General features: G+C 37.6%; 1 protein-coding gene across 5 annotated transcripts; it reads right to left on the bottom strand.

Moving 5' to 3' along the window:
- Positions 1-1,377: 1,377 nt before the first annotated feature.
- On the bottom strand, positions 1,378-15,987 carry coro1cb (coronin, actin binding protein, 1Cb). Of its 5 annotated transcripts, XM_073814681.1 has the most exons (12): positions 14,920-15,981; positions 13,057-14,121; positions 10,226-10,425; positions 8,047-8,196; positions 7,791-7,920; positions 7,190-7,371; positions 6,973-7,092; positions 6,779-6,883; positions 6,524-6,669; positions 3,630-3,687; positions 3,094-3,336; positions 1,378-2,847 (listed from the first exon to the last, which is right to left on the bottom strand). In XM_073814681.1, the coding sequence occupies exons 1-12, from the start codon at positions 15,947-15,949 to the stop codon at positions 2,728-2,730; spliced, it is 3,549 nt and encodes a 1,182-aa protein (XP_073670782.1). In that variant the 5' UTR covers positions 15,950-15,981; the 3' UTR covers positions 1,378-2,727. The 5 variants fall into 5 exon arrangements, 4 of the variants coding, with proteins under 4 accessions (XP_073670782.1, XP_073670781.1, XP_065127564.2 ...); XM_073814680.1 differs by having other exon boundaries at positions 13,057-15,973; XM_065271492.2 differs by having other exon boundaries at positions 8,047-8,169; positions 13,057-15,972.
- Positions 15,988-16,620: the final 633 nt, after the last annotated feature.

Genomic DNA, 16,620 nt, shown 5'->3' with positions numbered 1-16,620 from the left:
TCATAAAATTGGCACTGTCTCGTGCCCCTGCTTAACAAATGTATCTTTTATTTTGTTTCTTAAAGGCCAACCAGCATTGTGAAGTGCTTTCCTTTATTTCCTTTTCAGAGAGTTCTCAACGTTTAAAGTCGCAATGAAATTGAAATGAAAAACTATATATGTATTTTTAATATTGTGGTATTATTAACAAATGACTTATCTGTGAGCTTCATTATTTTTTAAAAATTCGTGTGTGCTCATAATCTTTAATCAAAAATGCAAATCTCCTCCCCTCCTCAAAACGATCTCTCTTCACTTCCGGTCAAAAGTATGGCAGGTGGGCGGGGTCCGGGAGAAGATCGCAGTGATTAGCAATTAGCAACACGACCCAACTTCAAACGATCCAATCAGATCTCGATGGACAAATTCAAATCCAGCCCTGCCTTATTTCATCTCAAAAGCCGTTTCATTCGGATATACGTCACCACGGGGAAAATAAGGCAATCGCTACTTCCGTTTCATGGCGACTTTAACCATGCATTTTTAACAAAAAAAGAGGACTGTCAAATTGAATTTGCATTTTATACCCAAATTTGAGCCGGCCCATTAAACTTCTCATGCCAAGTCAATGAATTAAGTGTAACATTCAACCATTAAAATGAACTTTTATTTTTCTAAAGGAATACTTTAGAAAAAAGTTTAAAAGTTTAAACAGTTAAACACTTGATTTTTAACGTTTTGCAATTCATTCAGCCGATCTCCGGGTCTCGTGGTACTACTTTTAGCATAGCTTAGCATAATCCATTGAATCTGAAAAGACCATTAGCACTGCACTAATGATATTATGAAGCGCCTGAAAAATATAGCCCCCTTGGTACCTTTCAATAGCAGGGGACTATTTGAAAATAGTCTGCGTAATATCATTGCGCCTGCTGCAGCCATGGTACGGCAGCAAAGTCCTTGATTATTACGCCAGTTTAAGAGTTCCCAGCCATATCAGCCTAGAAAATCGCAGCTTTTAAATCTTCGTCGGACTTAGTACGCAATGTAACTACAGAAGAGTCAAATAGGAAAAAATGTAAATAGGAAAATATCGAATTAGCGCAAGGCTAATGGTCTAATCAGATTCAATGGATTATGCTAAGCTATGCTAAAAGTGGTACCACCAGACATCAAATGTTTAACTCTAGGGGAGCTAGAAAATGAGCCTATTTTCAAAAAAGTGGAGTGTCCCTTTAAGGACTGCAAGTAAATAAATGCAATTGGGCATGTGAATAAAAACCGGCTTTTCTATTTTTTCTGCCTTTCTTGTAAAACAATAAAAATAGAAATACTACTGCGACTACAGAGCTATATACAATCCTACAACGATCAAGAAAATTTCACAGGAGACCTCACCAACATGTATGAATGAAAGGATTTATTGTAGTCAACCTTTTTATTATTTTAGGTGAAATTTGGAATGCATGCACAAGACTGTTCAGGACACAGATAAGTGCTCAGATTCATGGACGTCGCCCTCCCTGCAGTGATCGACTGAGGAAGTCTGTCTAAAACCAGCAACACACATAGAGGCACCAATACATTTACAGTACATGTACATCAGAAGAGCTCACAGGTAGCCACTGCCTCTTAAAGCCAAGTTCACATATCAGAGCATGTCGGTCCAATATCCTCTAACACGATTTGTATAGTTAGAATGCAGGGAGAACATTAAAGTATTTTCGAATTTCAAAACAACAGCATAAAATAACTCCCTAATTAAAATCTTTCATGCAAATGCCAAATGTTGAGCATCCAGTGGTTTATTACCTGAGGTGCAACAGTAATTGAATAATTACTATTAACTTGAAACAGCTGTAGTGTAGGTGTGTGAAGTTAATGCATGAATAATGCATTCGAGCAGTACTTACCAGTCGTGTATCAAAGTTGAACAGGTTTATATTCTCATTCATTTCGCAACATTATGTTATTGCTTGATTGTGGTATGATTTAGCAAAACCCTGTTGTAGGATGCTTTATAATTACTGATGTAATGTGCTTAATACTCCAGTTATCATGATCACTACATGGGATATTACCGCACTGCTTTTAAATCCTACTGTACATTTCAAATGAGCAACTTTAGTTTGTTTCGCTACTGTGTGTGCACTTGTTCGCACCCAATTCGTTTGAATGGTTATTTGCTAAATAATACAATTATCATCCATGATTAGTTTTCGAATGGCCTTTACAATCACTTCAAAATCAACTGCCTTTCTCACTTTGAATAGCATGACATGAAAAGCCTTGCTTGCAATAATCCGCTCTATCTACAAGTGGGAAAAACATACAAAAGTAGAAATAAATTTGGCAGCACAACAACAAAAGGAAAGAGAAATACTAATGCCTATATACAACAACACTCTGCAACATACCGGTTAATATCCGAATACTTACTGTATGGAAACAATGTTACAATAACCAAAAGGGTACAAAAATGTTTAAACAAAATGTAAATCATCAGTTAAAACCAGTGACCACTCATCGCCACGATTTTCCACTTGCTATGCGAATGCTCGGGGGAGACTTGACAGAAAGTAAAAGTCCATCTTGGAATGTTGCTTGAGGTTTGTCTTTGTGAGAAACACCAAGCGGAATGATCGAGTCAAAATTGAGAATTTTGGCAGTGACCGACACCCCACCCATCCAACTGAATCTTACTCTCTCCGTGCTGATGCAATAATGGCTCAGACCATCACCAGTGTCTTAGATTGCCACTTTAGCCACCTGTTCTTCCAGTTTGGTGATTCTTCTGTCCTGCAGTGTGACCAGATCTCTAAGGGACTTGACTTCTCGAAGCAGCTCCTCTAACTTCACTTCATTCTTCTACACAGAAAAAAAAAGAAGCACAAATTAAACTCCCTCACATTCTTATTCCTGAATGCTTTTAAGTATAGTCTTTATCAGACGTCAAATGCACAGAACATTGACTTTGAAAAATTTTAATAAACCTAATTTAGCTGTTAAAAAGCTGATAAACACCTACTAACACGGTCACTATAAAACTGGGTGGGACACTGTCCAGGAGAGTTTGGAGAGACTGACCCTGGACAGGAGCCATAAAACACTTACTCTGGTGAGCTGGGGGGATGCAGGCTTCTGAGGAATAGGTGGCTCCTCCACCTTTTTGGGCGCTTTGTTATCCAGCATATTTTTCTTGACTACTTTGAGGTCGCGGTTTTTGCCTGGAACATAGCCGTGTTTGAGGGAGATCAGGATCGGGTCGCCATTCTTGCCATCAAACCACTCCTCCGCCTCTAGCGCGGGGTCTGGACCCGCTGTGTCTGGGTACAGGTCATCCTGGAAAAGGTCTGACTGCCAAGAACAAAAGAGATAGGAAATACTGTCACTGTTATACTGCTTTGCTTAAAAAAAACCCACAAACTATATAAAATACTGTGAGAAAAGTGTGATACAATATTTGCAATCATGTTATAGATTAATATAATTTTTATCTAAATCATACAAACATTTGAATCAACTGAACATTGCACTGAATATTGCTAAAACTGATTAAAAACTCCTTAAAAGGCACTGTTAAACTTCTATTAGGAAGATTTTAAGGAACAAGGATATTAAAAAGACAAACATGATACAGATAAAAATACCTTTCTAGGAACGGTCATAATAATTGGCTCGCATTTTCTCTCATGCAGTTTATAAAACCTGTGAGAAAAACAAAAAGGTGTTATTGTAATAATGACAAGCTTTGATAAAACAGCACAGCCAGAAACCACAACAGCAAAATGCACTGAAAGAAAACACTACAAAGGCAGATGGCACATAATTCAAACTCTTCTGCCTATGCTTCCTGAAAATATTATATATTTCAATATTTCAAATATTTCCATAAAATAATAAAACAATAGTTATATAACAAAATAAATTTGTTGACCAGGGCTGGGGTCTCATTTATAAAACGTGTGCGTAGGATCCTTACTAAAAGTCTACGTACGCGCAAAAGCCAAAAATGGCATACGCCAAAAAATATTAAGACTTGTAAAACTAAGCAATGTTCCCTTTATAAATCACCTGCAAGTGTGCGTACATGAATCATCCTAAGATCCCACCCTGCAAGCCCATTCTCCCATCAAGTTTATTACATTTATAAATCACAACCTTTGCATGGGAACTGGCGTACTCACGTTTCCAAATGAAACCCCAGGGCTTGCCTTCACCTCCTAGTTACATTTTGTTATGTGTGATTAAAATGTTTTCATTATATAATCTAATAATAACTAAACACTGAATCGACTTGTGACAACAGCATGTCCACTAAAACCAATGATCCTTGCAATGATCATTAATTTCTAGTGACATTTGTAAACCACAGCAAAGCCTGTTCACTGCTACACTGTCACCCAATAGAATCTACAGCACATGAAAGACTAAAGGCTCCCCCTACTGGACGACATAGATCTAACTCATGATACATCACTCAGAACCAGGCAAGATTTAAAGGGCTTTCACACTGGCAGTTAGGTTTGAAACAGGGCACAGTTCACATTAAAAACTTGTAATGAGAAAGCTGGCTTGCGTAGCCATGAGCGCACCAGGTGCCAAAGAATGCATTGATACAATATGGTACATTGTTCTCTGATACCTACATAGAAGGTATATGACTTTGTTAAGTGCAAACATGATTTAGAGATGGCTTTTCATGTCCATTTACAACCTTAGGATCTGTCCCCAGATTGAAATGATCTATTATTACCTTATTTGAAAGGGTCATGAATAATAATGTTGAGCTCTACTCTGATTGGCTGTCTCTCAGACTGGCTCATTTCAGTAGCGTTGTGTGTGTGCAAACAGACCTTATGTTTGAGCCTGTATCAGATGAAGATACAGATTTTGATGTATAATCAATTATTCTGAGATAGGAAATGGACGTTTCTGAGTGGTAAATTTGTGTTTTTCGGTATGGATCTGCAAAACGTATCTGTAACGTCAATAGTAGAACTTTAGCCTAAACTGTAGCATATAGCATTAACTAGCGCTACCTCAGCAGTCACAACTTTGTTTTTAACATTGTAACAACATTGTAATTAATTTAATATGTAATTTAATACTGGGGGCGTACAATTCGACTGTAACATCACAGTCAATGTTGTGTTTAGATCGGCCAGTTTTTCCAGTGGTCTTTTGAGGCTTACGATATGCTATTACCATGTACAGAACTCTTATTATTCATCTATGCCTAAAATAAATAAATACAGTTTTACATTCTACGGCACCTTTAAAGCCCAGACTTGGGTGCACACTCATCCAGGAAGAAAAGTAACCTGCGCTTGTGTATACGCCAATGACGACGATCATTCGTTTCCACGACGCACGATTACCATGACAACTGATGAATTATGCATTCCAAAGCACATATACACAGCTGTCGCATAGGTGCTTTACATCTTCTTGTACTTGCGTGTTGGTGATGACATAAGATTAATGAAGTGTAAAACCAGATTAACCCTACGGGGTGTGCCGGAAACATTTGCACTCGGGCCGCAGCAAACAAGCCAAGTGTAAAAATGCCCTGAGTGAGCGTACACAGATAGATCAACAATCAATTCAAAATTATGTAAAAAATAAAACACCATTAATTAGCGCCCTCTCATGGTAAGCGCAGTGTGAACAGCCGTACGGCTGATGACGTCACTGCTCAGATCCATAACCAAAAACATAGTGCTGAAAAACATAGTAAATTACAGTGAGTAATAATAATTCCATTAAAGGGAGTCTTAAAGGGACACTCCACTTTTTTTGAAAATATGCTAATTTTCCAGCTCCCCTAGAGTTAAACATTTGAGTTTTACTGTTTTGGAAACCATTCAGCCGATCTTCGGGTCTGGTGGTACCACTGTTAGCATAGCTTAGCATAATCCATTGAATCTGATTAGACCATTAGCATCGTGCTCAAAAATGACCAAATGGATATTACACAGTGCCCTAAAATATTCCCCCTGGGTAACTTTCAATAGCAGAGGACTATTTTTGAGCACTGCGTCATATCTTTGCATCTCCTGCAGCCATGTTACGGCAGCAAAGTCCTTGATTATTACGTCAGAATGATAGTATAGTTCCTAGCCATATCGGCATAGAAAGTCGCAACTTTAAATTTTCTGTCACTCTTAGTACACAATGTAACTACAGAAGAGTCAAGTTTTAAATAGGAAAAATATTGAAACTCTTCGTCTATTTTTTAGCGCGATGCTATTGGTCTAATCAGATTCAATGGATTATGCTATGCTATGTTAAAAGTTGTACCGCCAGACTCAGAGATCAGCTGAATAAATCCCAAAACGTTAAAACTTAAATGTTTAACTCTAGGGGAAACGTTAAAAAAAGTGGAGTGTCCCTTTAAGACACACACTGATAAGGCCACCGGCAACTTAATCATTTCACATCATTTGAATGGGATCAATCATAGAAATTTTAAGGTTTGAATAAGTGCCCATTTTCTCTTTTCAAAAATAAAATATGAAAAACCACTGGTGGAGATGCATACCTGGCTATCTCGCACTTGTTGACATCCAGACCTCTTTTAGGCATATAGCCCATGCCTCTCTGAGGCTCCTTGCTGGAAAACGTGTTGAGGTAGTGCACATACGGTGCCTCGTCTGTGATCTCAAAGTAACGGATACTGCTGTCACCCTGGATAAGAAAACAGTACAATTTTGTGTGTTTACAGCAGGTAGTGTATCATACATTTAAATAAATGTTATGCAGTAGATACAAAATGGTTGTCTGTGTCTAAGCCCACCTTTCCGCACAGGTAAACAACATTAGTATCAGGGTCATAGAAGGGAAGCAAAACTCCATTGCTGGTGTCCATTTCGTGCACAGATATTGGCTCCTCCATGTTTTTCTTCAAGGGACATACACAAAAAAATCATTAACAAGACTAACTAAAACGGACATTTTTAAATACAGAAAAAGTCAAATTGGTTGGCTTACTGGATTCCATAAGGCCAGCTGTCGTTCACTCATACGACTGAAACCAGTGGTAAAGATATTTCCATCAGCCAAAAAGATAGCCCTCATTGGCCGTGCTCCCTCATGGGCCTTGTCCTTCTCCTGTAATCATCAATGCCAGTAACATTATTGTGATAACCATGAAATAAAGAGATCAACCTACCAAGCCTCAACATATTTGTAAAATATTTTCACTTACTGCAATGATCTTCCCTTTGCGTGGATCGACAACACGCACTTTCTTGTCCTTGCACGCGGTACATATGAGGCTGCCATTGCGACTCCAGCAGACGCTGAAGATCACGTCGGGATGCATGTCCTCTAGGTTGATCATGGCTTCTCCTGTGCCCACGTTCCAAATGATGATGAGATTATCACATCCTAATGGAGGAGGGAAGACAAGTCGCTTCTTTAAACAGTTGCATGTGCATAGAGATTTTGAAAACAAATTCAAGAAAATTTTACTAACGAATCATTGAAAAAAAATCTCTCAACATTTTATATTTTATTATGCCCAATTTAGCATTAAAAAATAGTAAATTATAATCTCTTGTCTTTGATCCTTTAAGTCCTATGAAACAAAAGTTACCAGAATCTTAAATAAGTGGCCCATGGCATATATGCATAAAATATTCAAAAGCTTTAATTTATAAGACTTTAGGCATGACTACTGTATATTCAGGACACAGCACTGCCACGAACATCATTGCTTAAAAACAAAATAGTGCAATTCTTATCATTTAAAAATCTTCACTGACAAAAAAAAATGATAGAAAACAAGCATAAACATTCATCATTACCTGCACTTAGCAAAACATTGCGGGCTGTCGGATGCCATGTCACAATCCCCACCCTCTTAGAGTGACCCTCCAACACCACCGCTGGCTCAGAGAGAGGTGAAGTGAGGCCATTTTCAGGGATCTGCCATACCTGTGTGACAAATATGGGAAAATTATAGCAGAAATACGGATGCTGAGTGCTACAGGAACTCTCACTCTTGCTCTTGTTTCTGAACAGGTTTCCTATAAAAAGGACGTGCAAAGGATGTGAGCATACCATTACTGTACAATCCTCAGAACCACTGGCAATGACGTGATCATTGTGTGGACACCAGTCGATGTCCAGCACAGGGCCTGTGTGACCGCAAACAGTGGGATAAGCCTTATCAATACGACCCGTCTGCAAACAGGAATCAGAGACAAAAGGCTAAATGGATGACAAATTTATGTAAATTAACACTTCATTACATAATGGGAATGTATGAAAACAAATTTGTTCTTTAAACACAGTATTGAAAAACTGTTGTGTCATTAATGCAAACAATCAATCATTTATTAATATTTGAAGAACTTAGATGCAAAACTCTGTAAGTGCGTCTGCATGTATTTTTTGTAAAAGCGCATTTTTTCAGACTCTTGATGGATTCTGGCAACAAACCAGTATTTCTGAATGGCTTGAGACCGGTAATAAGCAGATTTGAAGCAACCATATGATAACCATATAATACATGCCGAGAGCATTCGGTTAATATCATGTAATACACTGGAAAAAAATAAAAAATCTTTAAAAAATGGTTAAATGCCTGGCAATAGCAGCTTCCAAACAAAAAAACGTAAAATAAAAGTAACATTTCTTAATTCCAATAATGTCCAAAAAAGATTTTTTCTTTAAAAGTTCTGCAGCCAAATACTGTTATTTTACAGATTTTTCCCAAATTATTATGATCAAAGTGACCGATAAGAGAAAAAGTGAAGGAGAAATAATTAACACTGCAAATCATGAACACACACACCGACACAAATACTGGACGACTATTACTGCGACACTGAATCACTTCAGTCACTTCCTGTCAACTGTGGGAATCAAACCAACAATCTCTAGGTTACAATCAATTCTCGCTAACCACTAGGCCATTTATAGGCTTCTTGATGCCATGTTTTGACATTTTATGTGGTATATAAGGCACACTTATTGTGCATTCATACCATGTGTTTAACATTTTGAAATGAGCTTGCATATTACTCACAATGTGAGAATCTCACAGTATGAGAATGGTGTGATGTCACTGTGATCATGTTTCACCAACTATTATTACATATTCAGTGTTTTATCATTTTAAATTGTTAGTATGGTCATGTACTTTTAATATAACGAACTACACATTTAATTAGATATTTTAAATTGTAAATTTACAGGAATTTGTATGTAATTCAAGAAAACAGAAAAAATACTTTATAAGTAAAATAGTATTTTCCTGTTTAAAAACATAGATTTTCTATATTTTCTCGTTAATGACATAATACTTAAAATAATAGTCAAGCTTAATTGACTGATTGTCAAGGCATGATATAAATAAAGGTTCTAGAAATCTTTGGCTTTTCCCAGCATTGTGGCCTAGTGGTTAAAGAGACTTGTTTGTAACCAAGTGGTTGTTGGTTTGATTCCCACAGCTGACAGGAAGTGACTGAAATGATTCAGTGTTACTGTGATAGTTGCTATGTCTGTGTGTGTTCATGACTGGCAGTGGATTGGGTAAAATGCGGAGACAGTCTTATCTCTTTCACTTTTTCTTTTATTGGTCACTTGGTGTTTGATCATAATAATCTGGGAAAAATGACAATATTTGGCTGCAGTACTTTTCAGGAAAAATCTGTACAATTACTGTTTTTGGACATTATTGGAATTAAGAAATTGTACTTTTATTTTACGTTTTTTGTTTGGAAACCGCTGCTGCCAGTCATTTGACAGATTTTTACAAAATATTTTTTACGGTGTATCTATAGTAATAGTTTCTATCTAATTTTTGATGCTCAACCTGAAAAACAACGTCTAATCCTGGTTGTAGGCTTAAACTTGAAACAAACTTAAAAAAATTCTAAAATCTGATTGGTTGATTGTAATGTTGTCCCAGGTCAACATAATGTTGCCCTGAGGCCATCAACCACATGACAAAACCAGAAGAGCCCATTTTTGACAGAGGTGGCATTTAGCATCTTTTGCATCTGAGCTCCTCAATTTTTAAAGTATTTTAAAAGCATCCACATGATCAACTATTTATTTTACACACAAGAATTTTTCAAGGAAGCAGCAAGAAACTGCCATGCACACTTTACTAAATCAATTTATAACTAGCACACTATTAAGGTAACTTTGCATATTATCTGGCACAAATGTTGTAAGATATTATGTTATTAGAATAACTTCATGCCTGTAGGATTCGAGAGTTATTGCTTACCTTTTGCTGAGGGAGAACAAGAAAAGCTCCACCCCCACTAGCTTCCACAATTATGGCAACAAATTTGGGGTTTACTGCACAGAAGGCACTGTCCCAGGTAACTCGTGAAACCCTAATGTCATCATAGCATTGATCATTCTTCACCGCCTGACCAAACACATGACGGAATTTACTCTGTCGTACCACTCGTCTGATCATTTCTACAGAAGAGAATTGGAGAAGAGATTGTTAGGTTTTTTATAAAAAGAGTTCATAATTACATTTTGGTTTTATACAATGTTTTTAAAAATAAACTATTATCTTTATCAACAAAAATTTAAATTATACACATATGAATATTAAAAATTAAGAATGTAAAAAGCGATTAGGTCTATCAGCATGGCATTGGCACATTCTTAATGGTAGATAAATCAACCCATTTCCAATGCTTTTCTCTTCCTTTCAGATTTAATATTGATATTGTATCATATTAGTGTAAGATGAGCTGTGAACTGGAGACCATTGGGAAACAGTTTTCCATTTCAATCTGTATGCACTCCCGCATCAAGACAAGGAGAAATATCAAATGCAGTTTTACAGGTCTGGGCCAACAAGGCTAGACATCAGAAACATATGTTTCATATGGTTCTGCATGTACATCTTAATTTATGCTGTCAGTTCTGTTTGTTTAAATGATGTATTCATGTAAAGCAATTTCATACAACAGTTTAAAAAACATATTCATTTTAATCATATTAATAATATATTATAAAACATGTGTTATTATACACTACTTATTTATTATCAGAATGACGGTTGTGAATATGTATCAGTATAGCCTATAAAAGTAAAAAAAATGTTTCTTGTTAATCTTTTAATTATTACATAAATATTATAAATCATATATAAAAAATATGTAGATTTTTGTATGATAAACTATCAATAAGTAAGCATGACTTCGTTTCCAACAGTGCTTAAAGGCTAAACCTAATGAGCTCCTCACCTACTACAGAATTTTTAATGGGCAAAAATGCTGCCTACCATGATGCCTGAATATGCTGTTTAGCTTGACAGGTTAGATGCAGAACCTTATAACTTATTAATAACCTATGTTATTAATATTTCTAATTTATTTTCGTAATTATACTTTGATTATCATTGATTATTTGAGCTTCCTCTAATACAACATGTATATCTGAAGGAAAACCATGCGGTCCCTGTAAAAATAAAAAATAATGAATAAAAATCTAAATAAACAGTGTAATAATAAAATAAAACGTATTTTCGAGAAAGCAATGTGGTAATTTAAATTAAGTCAAGGATGTTGTGGAAATAGGTCAGATGTGTGGCTGTGTGTGTTCGCTTTCTAATGGCCGAGCTTCGTTATTGATGATAAGCATCCCGGTGAACAAAAAACAAAAACAAACAAGCAACAAATACAATTCAGCAAGAATATAAATTAATACATAGCAGGATAAATTACACAATCGGGCAAAAAAAAATTATAGATAAAGAAAATATGCGCTAACAGTGGAAATCAAAAACATGACATAATCGATAGATGGGCTGTGAGAAAACGAGCTAACCGCTAGCCGTACCAATGAATGAAAGATACGCAGAAAAAAACATTATGCGTATAAATCTTTCAGTTACGCAGCTTATTTTCAGCTGGGTAACGTTATATATTTGTATGCACTTGCAAAATGCGATGTGCTTTTTGATTCATACGCGAGTTATCAACCCGGCACAGGTCATGATGGACTACTTCTAATTCATATCTCACTATTTCTGCACATCTTGCACGTATGCATGCCCATCAACCACAGCATGTCGGAAAATAACGCAACGTGAACGAAAAAGCCATCAAATACACATGCACGGAGGCAAGTGTTGCTGGTAGGCATTAGCGCTTGTTTTAAATCAGTGATGCTTGCTAAAATCGAGCTAGCATTCCTGTGGAGGCTATTGCACCACTGACCTGCCATACATTAACCGTGACAAAACGCTTACCTTTATCAGTACCACGTCTCTCAAAGTGTTAAATTCAAAGCATTAATTTAATTTTTCCACAGATTCTGGTTGTGCTGGTGACTCTCAGTCAATTGCGGCTAGCCACAATAGCTTCCCTCCTCTCCTTTATTCTGAATGAACGGGAGAAAACGCCCTTGTTCTCCTCTCCCCTCCCCTCCTCCTAATGTCCTCCTACATGGACATCACTGCGTGTGTGAATGAGAAGTGGTACAAATTGTACCAGACTGGATGACAGGTCAGTGTGTCTTAAATGTGTAAGGACATTTAGGAAATTTAAAACAGTACCAACCGTGACTATCTGTACATCACAAGCAGGTAACTGTATGATGTACACGTGCAGCTTTTCCCACAAATGCATGCAACATCTGCACCCTTTACAGGGATGATGTTACACAACTCTTATAATTATGTTAAGAGTAAAAAAGGAATGACGATGTGCTAAGTCTAAGTAGTTGGGTTATGTTACAAAGTGCATGGTGCCCTAAAATCTAGTCTAAAATCTAATTTAAAAGTCTTATTTTCAGCTTTAGTTTACTTTTCAACAAAAAGCTTTTAAGTGAACTAGGATCTGTCACAAGAACTCCAGACAGCTTGAACGGAAAAGAAAGTGTGGATTTCACAGACAGGGTAACGTAGTCTTTGTCTGGGATCCCCTTCCTGAAATGCCATCTAGAATTCGTCTTTAGTTTTGCCACTGACAATGGAGATGACTAAATCTCTATTTTGACCTAAACCAAGCTCTGATCCAAGTCTCCAAAACTCTTGCCAGTTAAATACCAAAAGTATACTGGGAATTGAATCAGCTTGAAAATCCATCTTACCTTTCTTTGGCGAGGATCTTCTTTCCCTATTATTGGGAGATGTTTTTACATCAAAGGCTGTCTTCATCTGTGACACTTTTAGACTTTGGCTTCCCATTGTAACATCTGGCCTGGCTTCCGTAATATTTGTCCTGCTGTGACGTATAACCTTTTCAGGGAATTTGTTGGTGTCTCGGATGAGTTCGGCTACAGGCTTGAATCTGGAGAGTTCATCTTCATCAGAACTGGAAGAATCGCTGTTTGGAATTCTGCCGGTTAGATGAGTATATCCGGTTGGCATTGTGGTGGATTCAGATTCTTCTTTATCCACAATATCCAGCATGTGGCGATTAGAGTCATGTTGACCATATTTCAAAGGATATTCCATGTTTGCCAAATCAAAGTCTTTGGATGTGAGGGTCTTTTCCATTTTTGTCGGATTACGAGGCTTTTTTGGCACGGGTGGTGGTGGGCCCTTCAATTTAGCTTTTCTTTCCAATAGTGGTCTCAGCTGAGACATACTCAATTCTTTCAGTTCATCATCACAGAGCTCTTCAACAGTTCCTGTTGGGATATCGCAACCAGTTGCAACCAATTCATCGTATATACAACAATGTTGTGGAATATCATCTTCAGTTCCAAAACCTTTGGACATGCAATAAGGTAGCATATCCAGGCATGATGAGGGATACATATTCAAATCTTCAATGGATTCCTGTGCTGCCAGTCTTCTTCCCATTTTGATGTTTTTGAGCAGCAGGTCAGAATATTTGTTTGGCTCATCTATGGAATTTGAAGCGGATTTCTTTTGTCTTTTTTTAAAGGGATTCTTTGGTTTCTTTGGAACAGGTGGTGGGGGTCCTTTGTTTTTAGCCTTTTTTTCCATCTGAGGGTCTGCAGATGGGATGTGGGGAATAATACTCTGTATTTCATCGTGAGGAACATACAAATGCGAGACGTCGGATGACATCTTCTCCTCCCGATCAGGATATGTATGAATTTGAAGTGGGGGTGTGATCACAGCTGTGAAATACAAAGGCTCCTTCTCGTGTGTCAAAGAAGCTCTTGTGGTGTTGCCATCGACATCTGAGGGTGAAAAAGAAATTAAGCTCTTTATGTCAACTGGATTCAAACAGTTACCTTTAGAATACATTGATAGTGGTTCCTTGACTTTGGCTTCTCTTTTAAATGCATTCTCTGTATTTGTTTCATCCAGCCTGTAGATCTTTGGATCGCAGACTCTTTTACCCAGACACCCTTCATGACCATAGCAGATGACCTCATTCCCTGTTATCTGTTTGTCTGGAAGTGCTTTTAGAGTTTGACCATTTTCACCTGATAACCCAAGTAAAGGTGAAGTATTACTTATTCCATTCAAATGACTATCACAAGCTTTCCTGATTTCGGTGGATGGTGACCGAACGGCTGTCTGATAAACAGATTCACCGTCTCTTTTCACAGACTGTGAGCATGCTCCAAACACTCCCTTTCTGGCTGAGTGAGGTGCACTGCTGAACGGGACTTTTTCAGTACCGGTTCCAACTAAACTCTCAGATGACATGGCTGTTGAGTGCTTTTCCATTACAGTAAATGCCACTTTGTCATCATCATTTGGCTTCTTGGTGTTAAAGTAAACCTCGGGAGGTTCAGACAAAGTAGCGCTTTGGTTCAAATCTGGGTGGAATGTGCTTAATGCCTCATGTTCAAAGTCCTCCTCAATCTTCAATGAGACCGGACCTACGTCTGCATTCGTGGGTTCTGCGACAATCTCATTGTTAAATGAGTCGAACCTCATCATTTGTGGGGTGCATCCAGATTTTAAAAATTGACTCTCTTGGACCAACTGCAATTCATCACAAGGAATATTTAAGTGTTTATTCTTACCTTCACTAATCATTTCTTCTCCTCTTAGCAATGGCAGTGACGCATGGAAAGTCGGATTTCTTTGGTCTTTTTGAAAGTTTTCTTTGAATGTCGCTGCAAAGTTACTATATGGATGTGTGCCACCGTTAGGTTCTTTTAAAACACATGTCGAAGTATCACTCACACCGGGAGATCCTGAACTGATATTTTTGTCCCGCTGGAAACCTAAATCCGGCACACTGGAGCTCCCACACCCTGACCGACACATTACACTGTCAGTGTTTAAATATGAGCTTACTTTATGAGCATTTAGGTCTTGATCAGCTACATATGATTTTTGGGAATCTTTCAAACGCTCATATTTGTCCTCCGAAACTCCTATTACCTGGAATGTCTCTCTTTCAAGTAATTCAGAATTCTCTAATTCTCCCTGATCCAATGAGTGCTTTCTTAAAGATGTCTTTATTTCCACATCATCTCTAATTTTATCATTTGCCCTTGCCTCTTTGTTTAAGATCCCTTTGTGTCTTTCATATGTTGTCCATGTCTTATTCTTCTCAGTGCACTTCTTAACATCATCTGTCGAATCTCCTTGATAAGAACCTTCTAACATCTCTGGAGAACCCTTGGGATGAGTTTTGTTAGTCATTCCTGTTGTTTTGTCAACTTCTTGCTGGTCCACAGCCCCAGATAGTCCCAGTCTGTCAGTAGCAGTTGTGTTGTTTGTGAGCGCTTTGAATTCTGAGGCACGTGGACCTCCCGCTCGGCTCAACTGAGGATTTGGTGTCCCAGCATTCTGCGAAACATCCGTGTCATAACTCCAGTTGATCTTTTTTCCTTTCTGGTTGTCATTAGGTCTTGTGAGTTCCTGACCTAGAGAGTCCTCCGGAGGGGAGGCGTCTGACCGACTAAATATTTGATGTTTTTCTTTACTGCATCCAGGTTTGGTGCTGCTGGAAAGTTCCTCCTCCCGGTCTAAGATCTCATAGTCATTAATCGCACCGGTCAAGACTTCCCCTTCTTTTAACACCTTGTCCTGTTTCTGTCCCATTCCTTTTGTGATGAACACATATTACCAATCACGAGTATATAAACAGACCATGTAGCTTTATCTGAAACAAGCCCCCTCCCAACTTAATCTCTCTCTCTCTCTCTCTCAATCTCACACTGCTTTTTTTGGAATGTCGCAATGCCTAAAATTAAATGACTCTTGATGAGTCACAGAACCAAAATGGGTACTTGACAACTGGCAGGACAGATCAGTTACCAGGTGCCAAGGTCACATTTGACATGAAAGGGGAAAACCCAAAGACTCCAAACATATCCTTTGGCTCTCGCAATAAACACTTGGGACCTTTTGACCTCTATGTCGGATCAGGAACATTGGATCATCTTTAAATTATGAAACAGTAACTGAAAATACAAGAACTCCTCTATGAAATGTTGAATTGACTTAAGATTTTGTGATTATTGTTAAATTGATATGAATTTTTCATGAATTTATTAGGTGCTTTTATCCAAAACAACTTGCATCTAAAATGCATTCACAGACTTATCTATGTGTCCCATGGGGAACAAACCCTATGACCTTAGGATTTCTAGTACCATGCTTTACCTAAACTACAGGAAAACAGAAATACTGAATATTTACATAAGCAAGACCACAACACAAAAGTAGTTTTAGTAAAATGTGTAATTGATTTATTACTAATGATTATGTAA

This window comes from Paramisgurnus dabryanus, chromosome 5 (genome assembly GCF_030506205.2).
Source record: "Paramisgurnus dabryanus chromosome 5, PD_genome_1.1, whole genome shotgun sequence".
Taxonomy (NCBI): domain Eukaryota; kingdom Metazoa; phylum Chordata; class Actinopteri; order Cypriniformes; family Cobitidae; genus Paramisgurnus; species Paramisgurnus dabryanus.
This window is presented reverse-complemented; position numbering and strand designations above follow the sequence as displayed.

Excerpts from the sequence above, each read along its gene's own strand:
- coro1cb (XM_073814680.1), bottom strand. The coding sequence starts at position 15,949 with ATGGGACAGAAACAGGACAAGGTGTTAAAAGAAGGGGAAGTCTTGACC. Across the intron at positions 7,921-8,046 it reads CTGAGGATTGTACAGTAATG|GTATGGCAGATCCCTGAAAA; the intron begins GTATGCTCACAT and ends TTTGTCACACAG. Across the intron at positions 6,884-6,972 it reads AGCTGGCCTTATGGAATCCA|AAAAACATGGAGGAGCCAAT; the intron begins GTAAGCCAACCA and ends TGTCCCTTGAAG.